Here is a 13321-nt window from a genome sequence, read left to right on the forward strand (position 1 = left end):
GCTGACCCTGCCCGCAGCGCCGCGGGCACGGCCGTCCTGCCCCGCGCTCCCTGCCTGCGGGCGGGTCCGAGTCCGGCCCCAGACGCCGTCCCGCATCGGGAATGTCGAAGGAAGGGGTAGCTGCTTCTTCAGCTGGCACCTGAACGGTCCCATGTTCCTATTTGCCAGAAGAAATGAAACCTTCTCCACCTCATTATTCAACACAAGGGACTAAAGTCTCTCAGTTTCTACCCGTTACCGGTTAAAGCTCGCTTAGTGTCTCCTGAATCCCCTCTCCCACATCGGTGCCTTCACTTCTCACCCTGCCTCCTCCTTCCCCTACAGCTCTTCGAAGCCCAGACCGCTGCAGCTGATCCAGGGACAGCAACGGGGCACCGGGCCGACCCTAAGCCCTGGTGTAACCAACGTGGGGTGCGAGGCGCGGGTCAGCGGGGCCGGGACACCTGCGGGTGCGAGGCGGGCGAGGGGCGCCAGCCCCCACCGAGGGTACGAGGCACGGCGGGGTGTGCCAGACCGCCACAGCGGGTGTGTGAGGGGGGTGTGCGGGATACCAGGCCCCCGCCGGGGGCACGGGGGGTGCCAGGCCCCCACAGGAGGCAGCGGGCCCCCGGCGGAGGCTGGCGGGCAGCCGCAGTCCCCAGCCGGGCCGGACCCCGCGGCGTCGCGCACTTACTGGCCTGTGCGGCGGGGTGCTCGGCGCCGCGCTGGAAGGGGAAGCGGAACAGCAGCTTGTTGCCGCGGCTGCCCGAGCTCACCAGGATAACGCTGATGGGGCTGGTGCTCTCGCCCATCCCGGCCCGGCCCGGCCCGCAGGAAGGCCGCTCGCCGCTGCCGGCTTCCGCTTCCGCCCGCTGCCCGGGCCCGGGCCGCCGCTCCCGGCTGCCGGCGGGGCGGAGCTGCCGCTGCAGGTGCGGGGCCGGGGCCGGGGCCGGGGCCGGGGCCGGGGCCGGTGCGGGGCCTCCCGGCTGCGGGCAGAGCGCAGCCGGCGCGCCGCGCCTCGCAACCCGGTGCAGCCCAGCGCCTCACAGCCCCGGCCCCCAGTACAGCCCAGCGCCCCCAGTTCACACCAGCACCTCACAGCCCCGGCCCCCACTACAGTCCAGTGCCCCCAGTTCACACCAGCACCTCACAGCCCTGTGCCCCACTACAGCCCAGTGTCCCCAGTTCACACCAGCACCTCACAGCCCCGGCCCCCACTACAGCCCAGTGCTCCCAGTTCACACCAGCACCTCACAGCCCTGGCCCCCAGTACAGCCCAGTGCCCCCAGTTCAGGCCAGCACCCCACAACTCCATCCCCCAGTACAGCCCAGTGCCCCCAGTTCAGACCAGCACCTCACACACCCCCCAGTACTCCCCTCAGTCAGCACAGTGTCCCCAGTTTAGTCCAGTATTTCCCATGCCCATGGACACCACTCCATATTCCTGGCACCTCCAGTTTATTCCAGCGCTTCACTCACCCACAGCCAGCTCAGCCCAGTGCCCCCAGCACGGCCCAGCACCCCCAGTTCAGCCACGCACCCAGCCTGTGTGTGGTGGCCCCCCGGGCTCCCCAGCCATGCTGCCGGCCCTGGAGCCCTCGCGCAGGGGCTGCCGGAGGCCTGGGCCATCTGTTCCCGTTACTTTCCATTGGCCTCTTTGGGTGGTTTTTAGCGATTCTGGCAAACGGCAGCGAGAGCTCATTGCTCCCGCGCGGGTTGGCCATTACAGGATGCCTGCAGGAGGCAGGCTGTGGAAATTGGACCTTTTGGCTCCTGGAAAGGCACGCTTGATCTTCTTTCTCACGTCCATTGCAAGACCTCAGGGTGCTTTACAGCACTGATACAACTTGCCTCGTGGTTCCTGTAAACTTACTCTTGTTCTAGATTAGTAAGGGTAACAGCTGGCAGCTGTCTTGGTGCATTCGTCTTATTCTGTGTTTAACTGAGATCAGAAAATTATCAGCAATTATGTTAGAGGACGTCCTGGGTTTTGCATGTAAATTCTTCTGCATTTGATTGCAATATTTGGATATTTGAACGCTCTGAGATATCCCCACTCTGGATCTTGCTCTGCAATTCCCTCAGGGACGTCGGACAGAGGTGGGTGGCTGAAGAGGGAGATGAGCACCCGCAGCGCGCATGTAATCAGCAGGGCCATCCTCCGCAAGGCCGGCGATAACAATTGAAGCAAGAGAAGGTGACGCTGAGGGGAGAGAGTTGTCTGCGGGTGATTAAAGAGCAGTCGTATTATCACGGCAGAGCATTCCTCGTGCACCAGCACTGGGCAGCTACGTTAAAATTTCCTAGTGTGTCTGCTTCAAAGCATAATTGTACTTTCTTAAATAATAAATTACAGACATATTTGTCATTTCCAGCTCTTGGAGGCTGTAGTTTAGCTAAAGCAAAGTGTTGCAAGCTGGTAGGAAATTAAAGAATAAAGCCAGGACTTAGACACCACTTTTAAGATTTCCAAAACTTAATATGCCCCGAATTTTCAGAGTTAGAGCAGACATAGTTGCCACCTTATCCACGGGAATTCCCTTTGAAGGGGAGGCAGTCCCCATGAAGAATACAGGCCTGTGGGGAAAGTTATCCCTGATCTCACAGGGGTGCCATTCAATCGGTCACTGGATTTACAGTCAGGGCTGCTTTTATAACGAGCAAACAGGCCTGTTGCTCGCTTCTGCCTTTTAAAATGAGAAACTCTGGCATCCTGCTTTTGGAACAGGATTAAAAAAGACCCATATTAATACTAAAAATCACCTTTGGTGTCAGCTTTAGTGACATTTCACAGGGTCATTACAAAGATTCATCACCTGCCCAAGGGTGGACATTCTGCTACAGGTCTATGAATCGTAACTATAAGAAGCAGCAGCAAGCGAGGAAGGCAGGTCGAGCGGGGTTTCGCAAAGGACATAGCTCCAGTATCGGTCCTGTGACCAGGGGAACACCAGTGATCACGTTGCCCAGCTCCTTGCGTTGCTCAGGCCAGGACCTCCACGTCTCACTACCAGTGGGCAGCTGGAGCACTGGGATGGAGGAACCTGGCTGAGAGGTCCATGTGAGGACAGAGACGGTCACTCTCCATGTCACATTGTGGCACATGGCCAAGGATCACACTTCTCCCACCCGGCACACTCCTGGGGAGCTCCTGCGGCCATTCCCAGCGCAGCCCTGATCCTGGGCAAGTGGTGAGCTCCTTCTAGCCAACCACTGTCGTCTTTTGGCTGCTCTGGCTTTTGTGATAGGGCAAGAGTAACTCTCAGAAAATGAATTCAAATTCCGTAAAGACTTCAGCAATGACGAACCCTCCTGTGCAGGCGTTACTCCGATCCTCATGTCTACACAGACCTTAATCCTACCGTCATGGAGGATCAATGCTCAGGTTAAACCGCGGGCAGCAAAATAGGAAGGAGTCCTGATGGTCTCTGCCTTATCCCTGTGTATATCAGGGTCACAGTCGCTTCCCTCATGCGTTGATCAAGTGACCTCTGATTAAAAGCACCCTCACTGAGGAGAGCTTGGAGCACAGCCATGCAGCAGGCAACATAAGAGGCAGCACTTTGGGGAGGAGACGAAAACATTGTCTAAATGTATATTTAACAACAGCATCTTTATTTTCAAAGTGATTTTTCCATGGGAAAACTGCAAGTTTTTAAAATGCATGTAGGAAAGGATGATGAATACAACCTCCCTTGATATCTCCATCCATTTAAGCTGCGTCTACTGAATATCACCTTTTCCTGTGCCCGGACTGAAGGACCACTGCCCACGCCATCAGTGGCACTTTTAATGGGAGACTGCTCTGCACTGCGTCTGTGCAGCCAGAGTTAGCTCTGGGTTTTCAGTGAACATGTATGGCATTTATCAAAGGGAGGATATACAAAGAGCACTCTGATAATATTCCTTATTATAAAGCGATTGTTTTCACTGGGTCTCAAGTGAGTCCCCCCTTGTACCCTCTCTTAAAGTGAGGTACCGAGAGAAGCAAATTACCCAGCCACCCAGCCGGTGGGCAGGAGGGCTGAGGAGGGAGCTGTGGTACTGAACACAAATTAAATCCCAGATAAGGTGTTGGCCTCCACAGAGGAGATGATAATACAAGACCACCGAACCCAGCCAGGCTTGCAGACGAAGAAGCATCAAGTGCTTTGTGCCTGTCCTTTGCGAAAGCCCAAGGTTTTTCCTGCTTCGTGTGACAGCTCACATGCAGAGAGGCTTAAATTTAGAGCCAGTGCAAAGCACGAGCAGTGGGTCAGAGCCCTTCTGCGAGTGCCACTGCAGCCACCAGGACACTGGGGACACCAGAGGATACAGCAGCAGCTCTCTGACCCCATCTCTACTGCTTCTCTAGCACCACGGGTTCATTCCCACCCAACCCCAGGACACAGTGGCAGACCCACAGCCCCAGGAGAGTGGGGTCTATGTGTACTGAATGTATCAACTCCTGCAGGCTGTAGAGTATACCCAGAGAGGAGAGACCTAGCCCCATGTGAAGGCACAGAAGGAACCCCCACCGTAAGCACAGCACACGTGGGAGCCTAGCTCCCAGCCCAAACCCAGCACCTGCCAGCAGTCAGGTTCCCCTGCCCGGCAGCATGGCACCGCCGCACCATGGCTCCCAAGAGAGGCTCCAAGTTTGGTGCATGCTCTTGCGCAACATTTAGGAGAACTGGGTGGTGTGATTGCACCGGCATTGCTACTTTGGTACAGATAACCGTAGGCTGGACATACTCCAATGCACGCATGACCCAAGTATCATTAGATCCCTAGAAGGGCTTTCCTCTTAGCAGGACGACCATGTGTGGAGAGCATCGTCTGTAGCTGTCGGTAGCATTGCTGTGAAACACAGACACATCTTGGCAAGGAATCTAGCTTATACATGCCAACCTTAGCGCAAGTGTGCAAGGCTATTTGGGCAGAGAACGCTATCTGACCTCTCTGACTGTACCAGCTGGCTTTCCGTGCACGGCTGCCAGCGCTCAGTGGTGATGTGTATGGCTGCTGTAGTTTATCAGGGTGGCAGAAAGATTTACCTCTGCTTCATGTGCTGGCAGGATATTGATTCCCTGAGGTTCAGCAGCGACCATCTCCAGTAGGGTATTTCTTTGACACTTTGCCCACTTATCTGTGATTACAGACTTGTGCTGATCTTCCCTTTGCTTGTGTGGTCATTCACCCATCAAGTGTGCCAGTGCCCTGAAGCAACAAGCCATCTATTGGGGGACCAGGCTTTCCTGTACGTGTACAGCATGTAGCACCATGCACGCCAGCACTGGCTGTGGTGCTGAGGGCTATTTTACAGTACAAGGGATAATTAACAGTAAGAATCACGGAACTAGAAATCAAAGACATACAATATGAGGCATTTAGTGATGAAAAAAAAAAGTCTGACTGGGCTTTCTCACACAGACACATGCTTTTTTCTAGGACCATACTCAATTTCATAAGCTCCCTCTCCCTGTACCCATGGGAATCATTACTATCAGTGCTGTTATAAGCAATATCAATTGTGGAGTGCATCCCTAGTTCTTTGCAAGAGGCTGGCAAAGTTAAGTCCTGGCAGTGCTGAAGTGAATGGCAAAAAGTCCACTGATTTCCACAAAATCAGTGTCTCACTTCCCCTCTGAACTATACTGTGCATCTCCCAGCCTGTCACTACTTAGGCATCATTTTATATGAAATATTGGGCCATGTGGCAGCCACATGTAGTGGAAGTGTATGATATGCTGCAGAAAGGCCCGGAGTCTTGTGTTCACATCTGTGAAGCAAGGGAGAAAATGCAAATTTTTCTCCAAGCTCCTTAGTACGCTTGAAGTCCATACGCTCCTCAGCTTAAAGATGTGTCCTAACTTGCCGTCGCTGGAATTTTCCAGCATTATCTCTCTGTTCATGTATCAATATGTGTCCAGACAATTTCTTCAGGCCACACGGCCATTACGTTAAGAAGCAAGAAGCTGATAACACCAGCAAGCGAAGAGGCCAGTGCACTGACCCTTGCCGAAATAGGCATTGTTTCACGGGGAGATAAGAGCCTCCCACTGCCATGGGTGGGCCTCTGGGGTGACCAATGAGCGTGGACAGGCGCCAAGGTCTGCTCTCCCCTTCCTCTTTATAACCAGGGCTGCCAGGGCGATGAGTCCAAACCTGCTCTGAGTGTTCATTGCAAGGAGCCTGAGCCTGCACCCTCCTGCACAATGACGCTGACTCAAGCCGAGAAGGCCGCCGTGGTCACCATCTGGGCAAAGGTGGCTACCCAAGCTGATGCCATTGGGGCAGAATCACTGGAGAGGTAAGTCCCCCCGGAACCTCTCTGAAGAGCGTGCCTCCTCTGGCTTTGCTGTTAGGATGCATCTCTTGCATCATACATCATGCATCATATGCATCACGCATACAACTTGCATGCGTGAGAGCACACTGGGACTGGTGAGAGTTGATGGATGACTTCTATGTTGTTTCGTATGTAATTTTCTGGAATTATATCTGTGCTACTAAATGCTAATAGATGGCTTACAAAATCTTACAGCAAAACATAGTTTTCTCAGTAATTCTAATGGCTTATTTCCCGTAGCCAGGAGCCCTGGCGAGGAATTCAAAGTCATTCATACTCAGTGTCCTGAAATAGGGTTATCACTGTTAGGAAATGAACTTGAAGTGGTTTATTGTACAAGTGATGCACTTTCTCTTACAATTTCTAGGCATGAAGAGAATAGCTGTCCACTAAATTCACTGGATACTCATGTTTCATTGTGCCAGTTGATAAGTAACAAACTGTTAGGAAACAAGACAACCGGACCCTTGCATGAAGTATAGCACAGTAATCCCAAATTCGTAAAAATTAAGCAAGCTGGCACAAAAGGGAAAATAGTCTGGAAATTGTTCAGAAGTTATTATGTTACTCAAAGTTATTTAAACATTATTTACAGCTCAAGATAAAGTATTGCGATACTCCTTCCAGCACTGTACCACTCACATTGATTCTGGTTCGTTCAGCTCCTATTAGTTTGAAGATCCTGCAAACTGGCTTACAATGTAATATAGGATATGTAGTGACAATTTGGGGCTATTATTTATTTTATAATACTCCCCAAAAAAAACAAAAAATACATTGGGTTAAAAATTATTTTTAACATGTCATTCTTCTCTAGTACATACAGATTAGCCCACTGTCTAATCTGCACGTACTGCAGAAGAGGTTTAAGAGCAGAAAGACTTTCTCGATGCAAGCTTCAAGATCCCAAAGCTCTGTTACAACCTCTGAAGGAGTGCATTTCTGTAGCTGGCAGGTTTACACTGCACTTGCTCTGAGGTTTTACCACCTCATGCATGTCACTTCCACTGCCGAATCTCATTCTCATGTTCTCCTTCAGGCTTTTCTCCAGCTACCCCCAGACGAAAACCTACTTCCCTCACTTTGATCTCAGCCAAGGCTCAGTTCAGCTTCGTGGTCATGGGTCCAAGGTCATGAATGCCATTGGGGAAGCTGTGAAGAACATTGACGACATCAGAAGCGCTTTGGCCAAACTCAGCGAGCTGCATGCTTACATCCTCAGAGTGGACCCAGTGAACTTCAAGGTGAGTGGACACAGAGACTTTCAGGGATGAAAACTGTCATCACAGAATTAGCGACCACAGACCATTTTGGCTAATGGCAGCTTGATCCCTGACTGCACTGCACAGCCTTGTCAACTCATGCTGCCTCTTGTTCCCCATCTGAGTTTTAACCTGAGACTGGATCTTTTAATGAAAGACCTGGTCTAGCTCAAGCAAAAAAACTACTCAGGGAGCTCCTGTGGTTTGTGTTAGACAGCCTCGAGTCCCTGCTGCCTTTGTTGTAATTTATGAACCTCCCTCACAAGTCAAGTTACATCACCTGTCTTGAACAAAGTAAATTCTAAACATCTCCACTTTGTTGCATTTCCCTTTGGGGAGGAAGGAAGGGACATTTGGAAAGAGGGAGTGGTATCGAGCAGTGCCTTTTGCCCTATACCAGAGACAACTCTGCTTCTTCACACATAGCATCAGGCAGCAGCGCTACCTGGCTGGGACATGTAGTTGTCATCCCAGAGCACGCTGGGACCAAGGTCCGTTGCAGACCCCTAGACTGACATCTGTTACTGATTACGATGGATTTCACCCTGTTTTCCCTTACAGCTGCTTTCCCACTGTATCCTGTGCTCTGTGGCTGCCCGCTATCCCAGTGACTTCACCCCAGAAGTTCATGCTGCGTGGGACAAGTTCCTGTCCAGTGTTTCCTCTGTTCTGACTGAGAAGTACAGATAAATGGCCTCCACAGAGGGTGAGGGAGGCACATCCCTGGCGCACCCCAGCTGCCAGGCTCTGGGGTACTCACCCCTTCCTACGCAGTCCTCTCAAATCCCCTATGCAAGGGTTCGGTCATCTGCAAAACCCAATAAATAATTCGAATGTGAGCTATGGTCTCTGTGCTTTCATCTCCATGTGTTCCACCTATACTTCACTGTTCAGGCAAGGGTGTTCTGAAACGTCTACACAATATGGAGGGGAAAACACTAAGCTGTGTAAATTCATGTACTAATTCATGTACTAATGAACACGTACTAATTCATGTGCTAAGCTGTGTAAATTCAGTGGCAATAGCATAACATAATATTAGTGGGAATAACAGAACGTTGAGCAGAAGCCCAGAACAGGCTAAAGCCCTGTGACTGCTACTGCTCACCAAAGGTATATCCATCAAAGACTGTTTCCAGGCTGACCAGGAAACAGTCTTTTACCCTGCTAGGATATTGAATGGACCCAGGCTTTTTGTTTGGCCTATCCAAAACCCATCACAGCCTGTTGTGAACAAAACTTGCATTGCCATATGTTGTGATGTGCCAGAGCGATGCTGGGCATTGTCTTCTCATGCTCCTCTCCATGGGGTATGGACAAGGTATCTGATACACTTCATGAACACCTTGGGCTATCACACCTGCTAGACAGGGTTGGTAAAGGGACCATCCCCTCAGCTTGACATCTCTTATTTTTATACAGGGAACTTCACATGCATTTGAAATTTGGGAATACTGGTGGCCACTGGAGATCAGTGTTGATGGCATCTGGGGGACCACAAATTCACAGGGTTTCTCTGGAAAGCAGCGACAGGGAAGAGTACACAACTGATGGTCACCCTGGGGGGGAGCGCAGGGATCATAGAATCATTAAGGTTGGAAAAGACCCTTAAGATCACCGAGTCCAACTGTTAACCTATCACTGCCAAGTCCACCACTAAACCATGTCCTCGAGCACCACATCTACCCTTCTTTTAAATACCTCCAGGGATGGAGACTCAACCACTTCCCTGGGCAGTCTGTTCCAGTGCCTGACTACCCTTTCGGTGAAGAAGTTTTTCCTGATATCCAACCTAAACTTCCCCTGGCGCAGCTTGAGGCCGTATGGATGCTCCATATGTACCTGTTGTGGGTAAACCCCAGTGGGCAGCTAAGCACTGCACAGTTGCTTGCTCACTGGGGAGTGATCCCAATGGGATGAGGGGAAGAGGAAAGGAAGAATAAAAGCAAGAAAACTTCAGGGTCAAGATCAAACAAACAAACAAACAAACAGAAATAACTGTTTAATAAGTGAAGGATAAGTGGAAGAAGAGGGAAGAAAACAAAACAAAACAGGCAATGCAAAGTCAATCACTCACCACCTCCCATGCCTAGACCGATGCCCAGCCAGCTCCTGAGCAAAAAAGATGAGTAACCCCCCCTAAAACTCCCTAAAACCCCCTCTTTTCCCTTTTATTGCTGAGTATGGCATTATATGGTATGAAATACCTCCTTGGTTAGTTGGGGTCAGCTGCCTGGTTGTGTCCCATCCCAGCGTACCGTGCACCCCAAAATCTATTCCCTGGGGGGCAGCATGAGAAGCAGAGACGGCCCTGATGCTGCGCAAACACTGCTCAGCAAAAGGCAGAACATCAGTGTGTTATCAGGGCTGGCTTGGTCAAAAATCTAAAACACAACACCATGTGAGCTGCTGTGAAGAAAATTATTTATCGGGTTACATTCACTGCCATGCCTGTCTCAGAGGACTTCTGACATGAAAAGGTGGGGGCAAAGTCTTAAGTACATTCTGATCGACAACCTGAACTGGCACTGCAAGCCATCCTCATCTCATTTAGGACTGTGTGCGGACAAGGGGGAGAGAGATGGTGCGGAAGCTCTGAAACCGCCCAATTGCTCTAAATGTGTCACCCAGTGTACCACTGTAGTTTTTAAAACTTTATACATTTGTGGGTCTCAGGTAACCTGAATGTTTAAATCCACAGCTCAGATGGTAGGTCAGCATCTGGTGTGTCCTTAACCCCAAATTTGTACCAATGACTTTGTACAGAGGCTGAGCGAAGGATGTGACAGTCACCAACCACCATATGCCCTGCGGGATGTCCCAGCGTTTACAGGGAGAGGCAGGAGCACACGCCGGGGTGGGAAGAAGGGAAGAAGCCCAGGCCTGACAAGCATCACAGGGCAGACTCTGGGAAGACCATGCGCCCAAAAAGGAGGTTCTTCCCCACCCAGGTTTCTCCGGGCTGCTGGAGAGATGGTGTTTCCCATGGTAAATCCCCAGCATGACACGAGAAGGCTCATCCATGGCTGCTGCTCAGAGGCCCAGGGGCTCTTCGGGCAGAGAGGGGCTGGATGCGCCAGACGTGAGGGGCCAGGGACACATGTGGGACCCACCCTGACACCCGCGGAGCCAGGGAGGACCCCAGCCCAGCCGGGGGGAATGGCGGATCCCAACAGGAGGCTTGAGGACACGCTTGCCGGTGGCTGGTGCAGTGCGGCAGGGACGGGCAGGGAGGCCGGGCCCCCTTGGGGCCTCCTCAGGGCTGGGCCCCCTGAGGCGTCCGGGGCCCCCCGAGGCAGTGCCGCAGCCACTCCCTGGGGCCGGCACTGCATGGCCATGGCCCCCCAGCCCCTCGGCGCCGATAAGATAAGGCCGGGGCGGAGGTGCCAGCCACTATAACAAGGCACCCCTGCAGGCACCGCTGCCACCGAGACCTGCCTGCTGCCAGCTGCCACCATGCTGACCGCCGAGGAAAAGAAGCTGATCTGCCGCTTCTGGGATAAGGTGCCCCAGAAGGATGTCTTTGGAGCCGAGGCCCTGTATAGGTGCGAGCTGGGCTCGGGAACCCCATGGCCGAGGGGGGTGCGTGGGTGGGAGCCCCCCGGGAGGCTGGTTGAGGGGGTCCAGCTGGGGGTCAGCGGCACTGACCCTCCCGCTCCGGCAGGATGTTCATCACCTACCCCCAGACCAAGACCTACTTCCCCCACTTCGACCTGCACCACGGCTCTGACCAGATCCGCAGCCATGGCAAGAAGGTGGTGACCGCCTTGGACAACGCCGTCAAGTGCCTGGACAACCTTGGCCAGGCCCTGTCCGAGCTCAGCAGCCTGCACGCCTACAACCTGCGTGTCGACCCCGTCAACTTCAAGGCAGGCAGGGGATGGGGGACGGGGGACGGCGGATGGGGGACAGGGGACGGGGGATGAGGGATGGGGACCAGAACGGAGGGACAGGGGCCGTAGCGGCGGTGCTGAGCCCCGTTTTGCCTTGCAGCTGCTGTCGCAGTGCTTCCAGGTGGTGCTGGCCGTGCACCTCGGCACCGAGTACACCCCCGAGGTGCACGCTGCCTTCGACAAGTTCCTGTCGGCCGTGGCTGCCGTGCTGGCCGAGAAGTACAGATGAGCTGTCAGTCATGCCTAGGTGCCATCAATAAAGACACCTTTGCCGCAGCACCGTGTCCGTCTGTGCCGGGGCCAAGGGCCAGGGTGGGCTGGGGTGTTGTGGTGCTCCCATCGGAGGGAGGGAGCTGCCGGTGAGGCCAGCCATGGTACGGGGGGGCAGCACTGGCCATGACCTCCCTGGGTGCCCCCCAGGGCCCTGCCTGCTTCCATCCCGCCCCAACTTGGGATGCGGCCAATGCTGGGAGCAGGACCCAGGGAATGGAGCTCAGCCTGTCGCCTCACCATGCCTCCATCCCTCTGGGGAGCGGGGCAGAAGGATGCACCAAGCCAAATGTGGTTCTTGCATCCCCTTGAAGGATTCTCCAGGGCGGGGGGGGGGGGGGGGGGCAGGGTTAACCCCTCCTGGCTCCATCTATCACAAAGGTTATTTAGGGCTTTATTGGGAATACTGTGGGAGCTAAGTGCCCAAATGAGCTCCACAGGCAATCAGACAAGTTCATGGAGTGAAAAAGATCCCCCACAGACCATTAAGCACAAACACTTCTTGAGCTCAAGCCCCGGAGCCACAAATCCCTGTCGACTGCCAGGGAAGTGCTCCCACACCTGCCCCGGGTGCCTGCGCTTCCCCTAGAGCCTGGGCAAGGTGGGAGCGGGGCAGGCAGAGCTGCAGTCCAGCACAGGGTCACTGGTTTCAGGGTTTTGGAGCCTGAATTTAAAAAAAAAATCATTGTCTTTAGATCACAGGTGATGGGTTATAAGATACTAAAGTAGCCCTGGGTTTGCTCTGTGCTGTGACACCAGTGGGAGGAGATAAGCGTTCTTGAGGGATGGGAGATGGTGCATCGGGAGAGCAGTGCTTGTGGTGGCCAAGCGCAGGCAGCAGCCGGGTGCTGGGTGTGCAGGGACCCTGCCTGCGCAGAAACACAGGGCTGGGAGTCCCTGGGCCATGCCAGCCCCTGCTCCTGCCAGTGCACTCATGAACCTATAGCACTTTTCCTCCATCCTCAGACACATCCCAATCTACAGCCCAGTGTCTTCATGCACATTTACACCCATTTTTTCTTGTGCTACCAGTTTGAAGGGCTCTTCTGCCTTTGCAGTTTGCCCCCCGATGCACGCACAGGCAGCAGACACACCGCCCCGCCGCTGTTTCCCTGGGCTCTGCTTCCCAGAAGATCAGCCCCTCCGTCCTCCCCTCCTTCCCTGCTCTGAAACGGTGCCAGCTCAAGCTAATCTCCTCTAAACACAAATGATAAGAACCATGGAGGAAACACGGGTGTGAACTGTCCCCTGCCTGCCTGTGCCAGCTCTCGAACCTACTGGAAGCACCACAGGCCCCCTCTCACCCGCCTCATCTTCCTCACCATCCTCATCGTCCTTGCCCTTTTTGCCTTCCTCGCCTTCATCATTTGGGGCACACGGGGCTCGCCATGAGCCGCTGTGGCCCTGCATGCCTTCTTTTCCTGGCTGTGAGCTCCTGCTGCTGCAGGCCAGTGCTTGCACCGGTGCCCGGCGCTGATCCCCATGGCCCTGCTGAGTGTCCCCCCTTCCCAGGAGTCAGGGTCACCCGGTTCCTCCACAGCACTGCACTGCGCAGGAGAGAGGGCTGGGGCAAGGGAGCTCCGGGG

General features: G+C 53.7%; 3 protein-coding genes across 11 annotated transcripts in view; 2 read left to right on the forward strand and 1 right to left on the reverse strand.

Annotated features, from left to right (window-relative positions):
• NPRL3 (NPR3 like, GATOR1 complex subunit) overlaps nt 1–1031 on the reverse strand; it is a 45707-nt gene extending 44676 nt beyond the window's left edge. For 2 of the 9 annotated variants that reach the window (XM_087732176.1, XM_087732173.1), the window contains exon 1: nt 756–1017. Coding sequence is in view for 6 of the 9 variants with exons in the window: in XM_087732167.1 (XP_087588293.1) it covers nt 674–791 (118 nt within the window). In the remaining 3 variants the exon portion in view is untranslated. Of the gene's footprint in view, nt 1–673 lie in introns of all 9 variants that reach the window. The other 7 variants (XM_087732167.1, XM_087732181.1, XM_087732168.1 and 4 more) reach the window with 7 other exon arrangements.
• On the forward strand, nt 451–10823 carry LOC104023430 (hemoglobin subunit pi). The gene is made up of 4 exons (XM_009477251.2): nt 451–525; nt 6102–6271; nt 7350–7554; nt 8134–10823. The coding sequence occupies exons 2-4, from the start codon at nt 6177–6179 to the stop codon at nt 8260–8262; spliced, it is 429 nt and encodes a 142-aa protein (XP_009475526.1). The 5' UTR covers nt 451–525; nt 6102–6176; the 3' UTR covers nt 8263–10823.
• A 141-nt stretch (nt 10824–10964) lies between these two features.
• Nucleotides 10965–11741, forward strand: LOC104023429 (hemoglobin subunit alpha-2). The gene is made up of 3 exons (XM_009477250.2): nt 10965–11117; nt 11237–11441; nt 11566–11741. Exons 1-3 carry the CDS (start codon nt 11029–11031, stop codon nt 11692–11694), a joined length of 423 nt encoding a protein of 140 aa, XP_009475525.1. The 5' UTR covers nt 10965–11028; the 3' UTR covers nt 11695–11741.
• Nucleotides 11742–13321: the final 1580 nt, after the last annotated feature.

This window comes from Nipponia nippon, unplaced genomic scaffold (assembly GCF_047370975.1).
Source record: "Nipponia nippon isolate SJK-2023a ecotype South Korea unplaced genomic scaffold, ASM4737097v1 scaffold_5, whole genome shotgun sequence".
Classification (NCBI taxonomy): domain Eukaryota; kingdom Metazoa; phylum Chordata; class Aves; order Pelecaniformes; family Threskiornithidae; genus Nipponia; species Nipponia nippon.

Excerpts from the sequence above, each read along its gene's own strand:
- LOC104023430 (XM_009477251.2), top strand. The coding sequence starts at position 6,177 with ATGACGCTGACTCAAGCCGAGAAGGCCGCCGTGGTCACCATCTGGGCA. Across the intron at positions 6,272-7,349 it reads GGGGCAGAATCACTGGAGAG|GCTTTTCTCCAGCTACCCCC; the intron begins GTAAGTCCCCCC and ends GTTCTCCTTCAG. Across the intron at positions 7,555-8,133 it reads TGGACCCAGTGAACTTCAAG|CTGCTTTCCCACTGTATCCT; the intron begins GTGAGTGGACAC and ends TTTCCCTTACAG.
- LOC104023429 (XM_009477250.2), top strand. The coding sequence starts at position 11,029 with ATGCTGACCGCCGAGGAAAAGAAGCTGATCTGCCGCTTCTGGGATAAG. Across the intron at positions 11,118-11,236 it reads GGAGCCGAGGCCCTGTATAG|GATGTTCATCACCTACCCCC; the intron begins GTGCGAGCTGGG and ends CCGCTCCGGCAG. Across the intron at positions 11,442-11,565 it reads TCGACCCCGTCAACTTCAAG|CTGCTGTCGCAGTGCTTCCA; the intron begins GCAGGCAGGGGA and ends TTTGCCTTGCAG.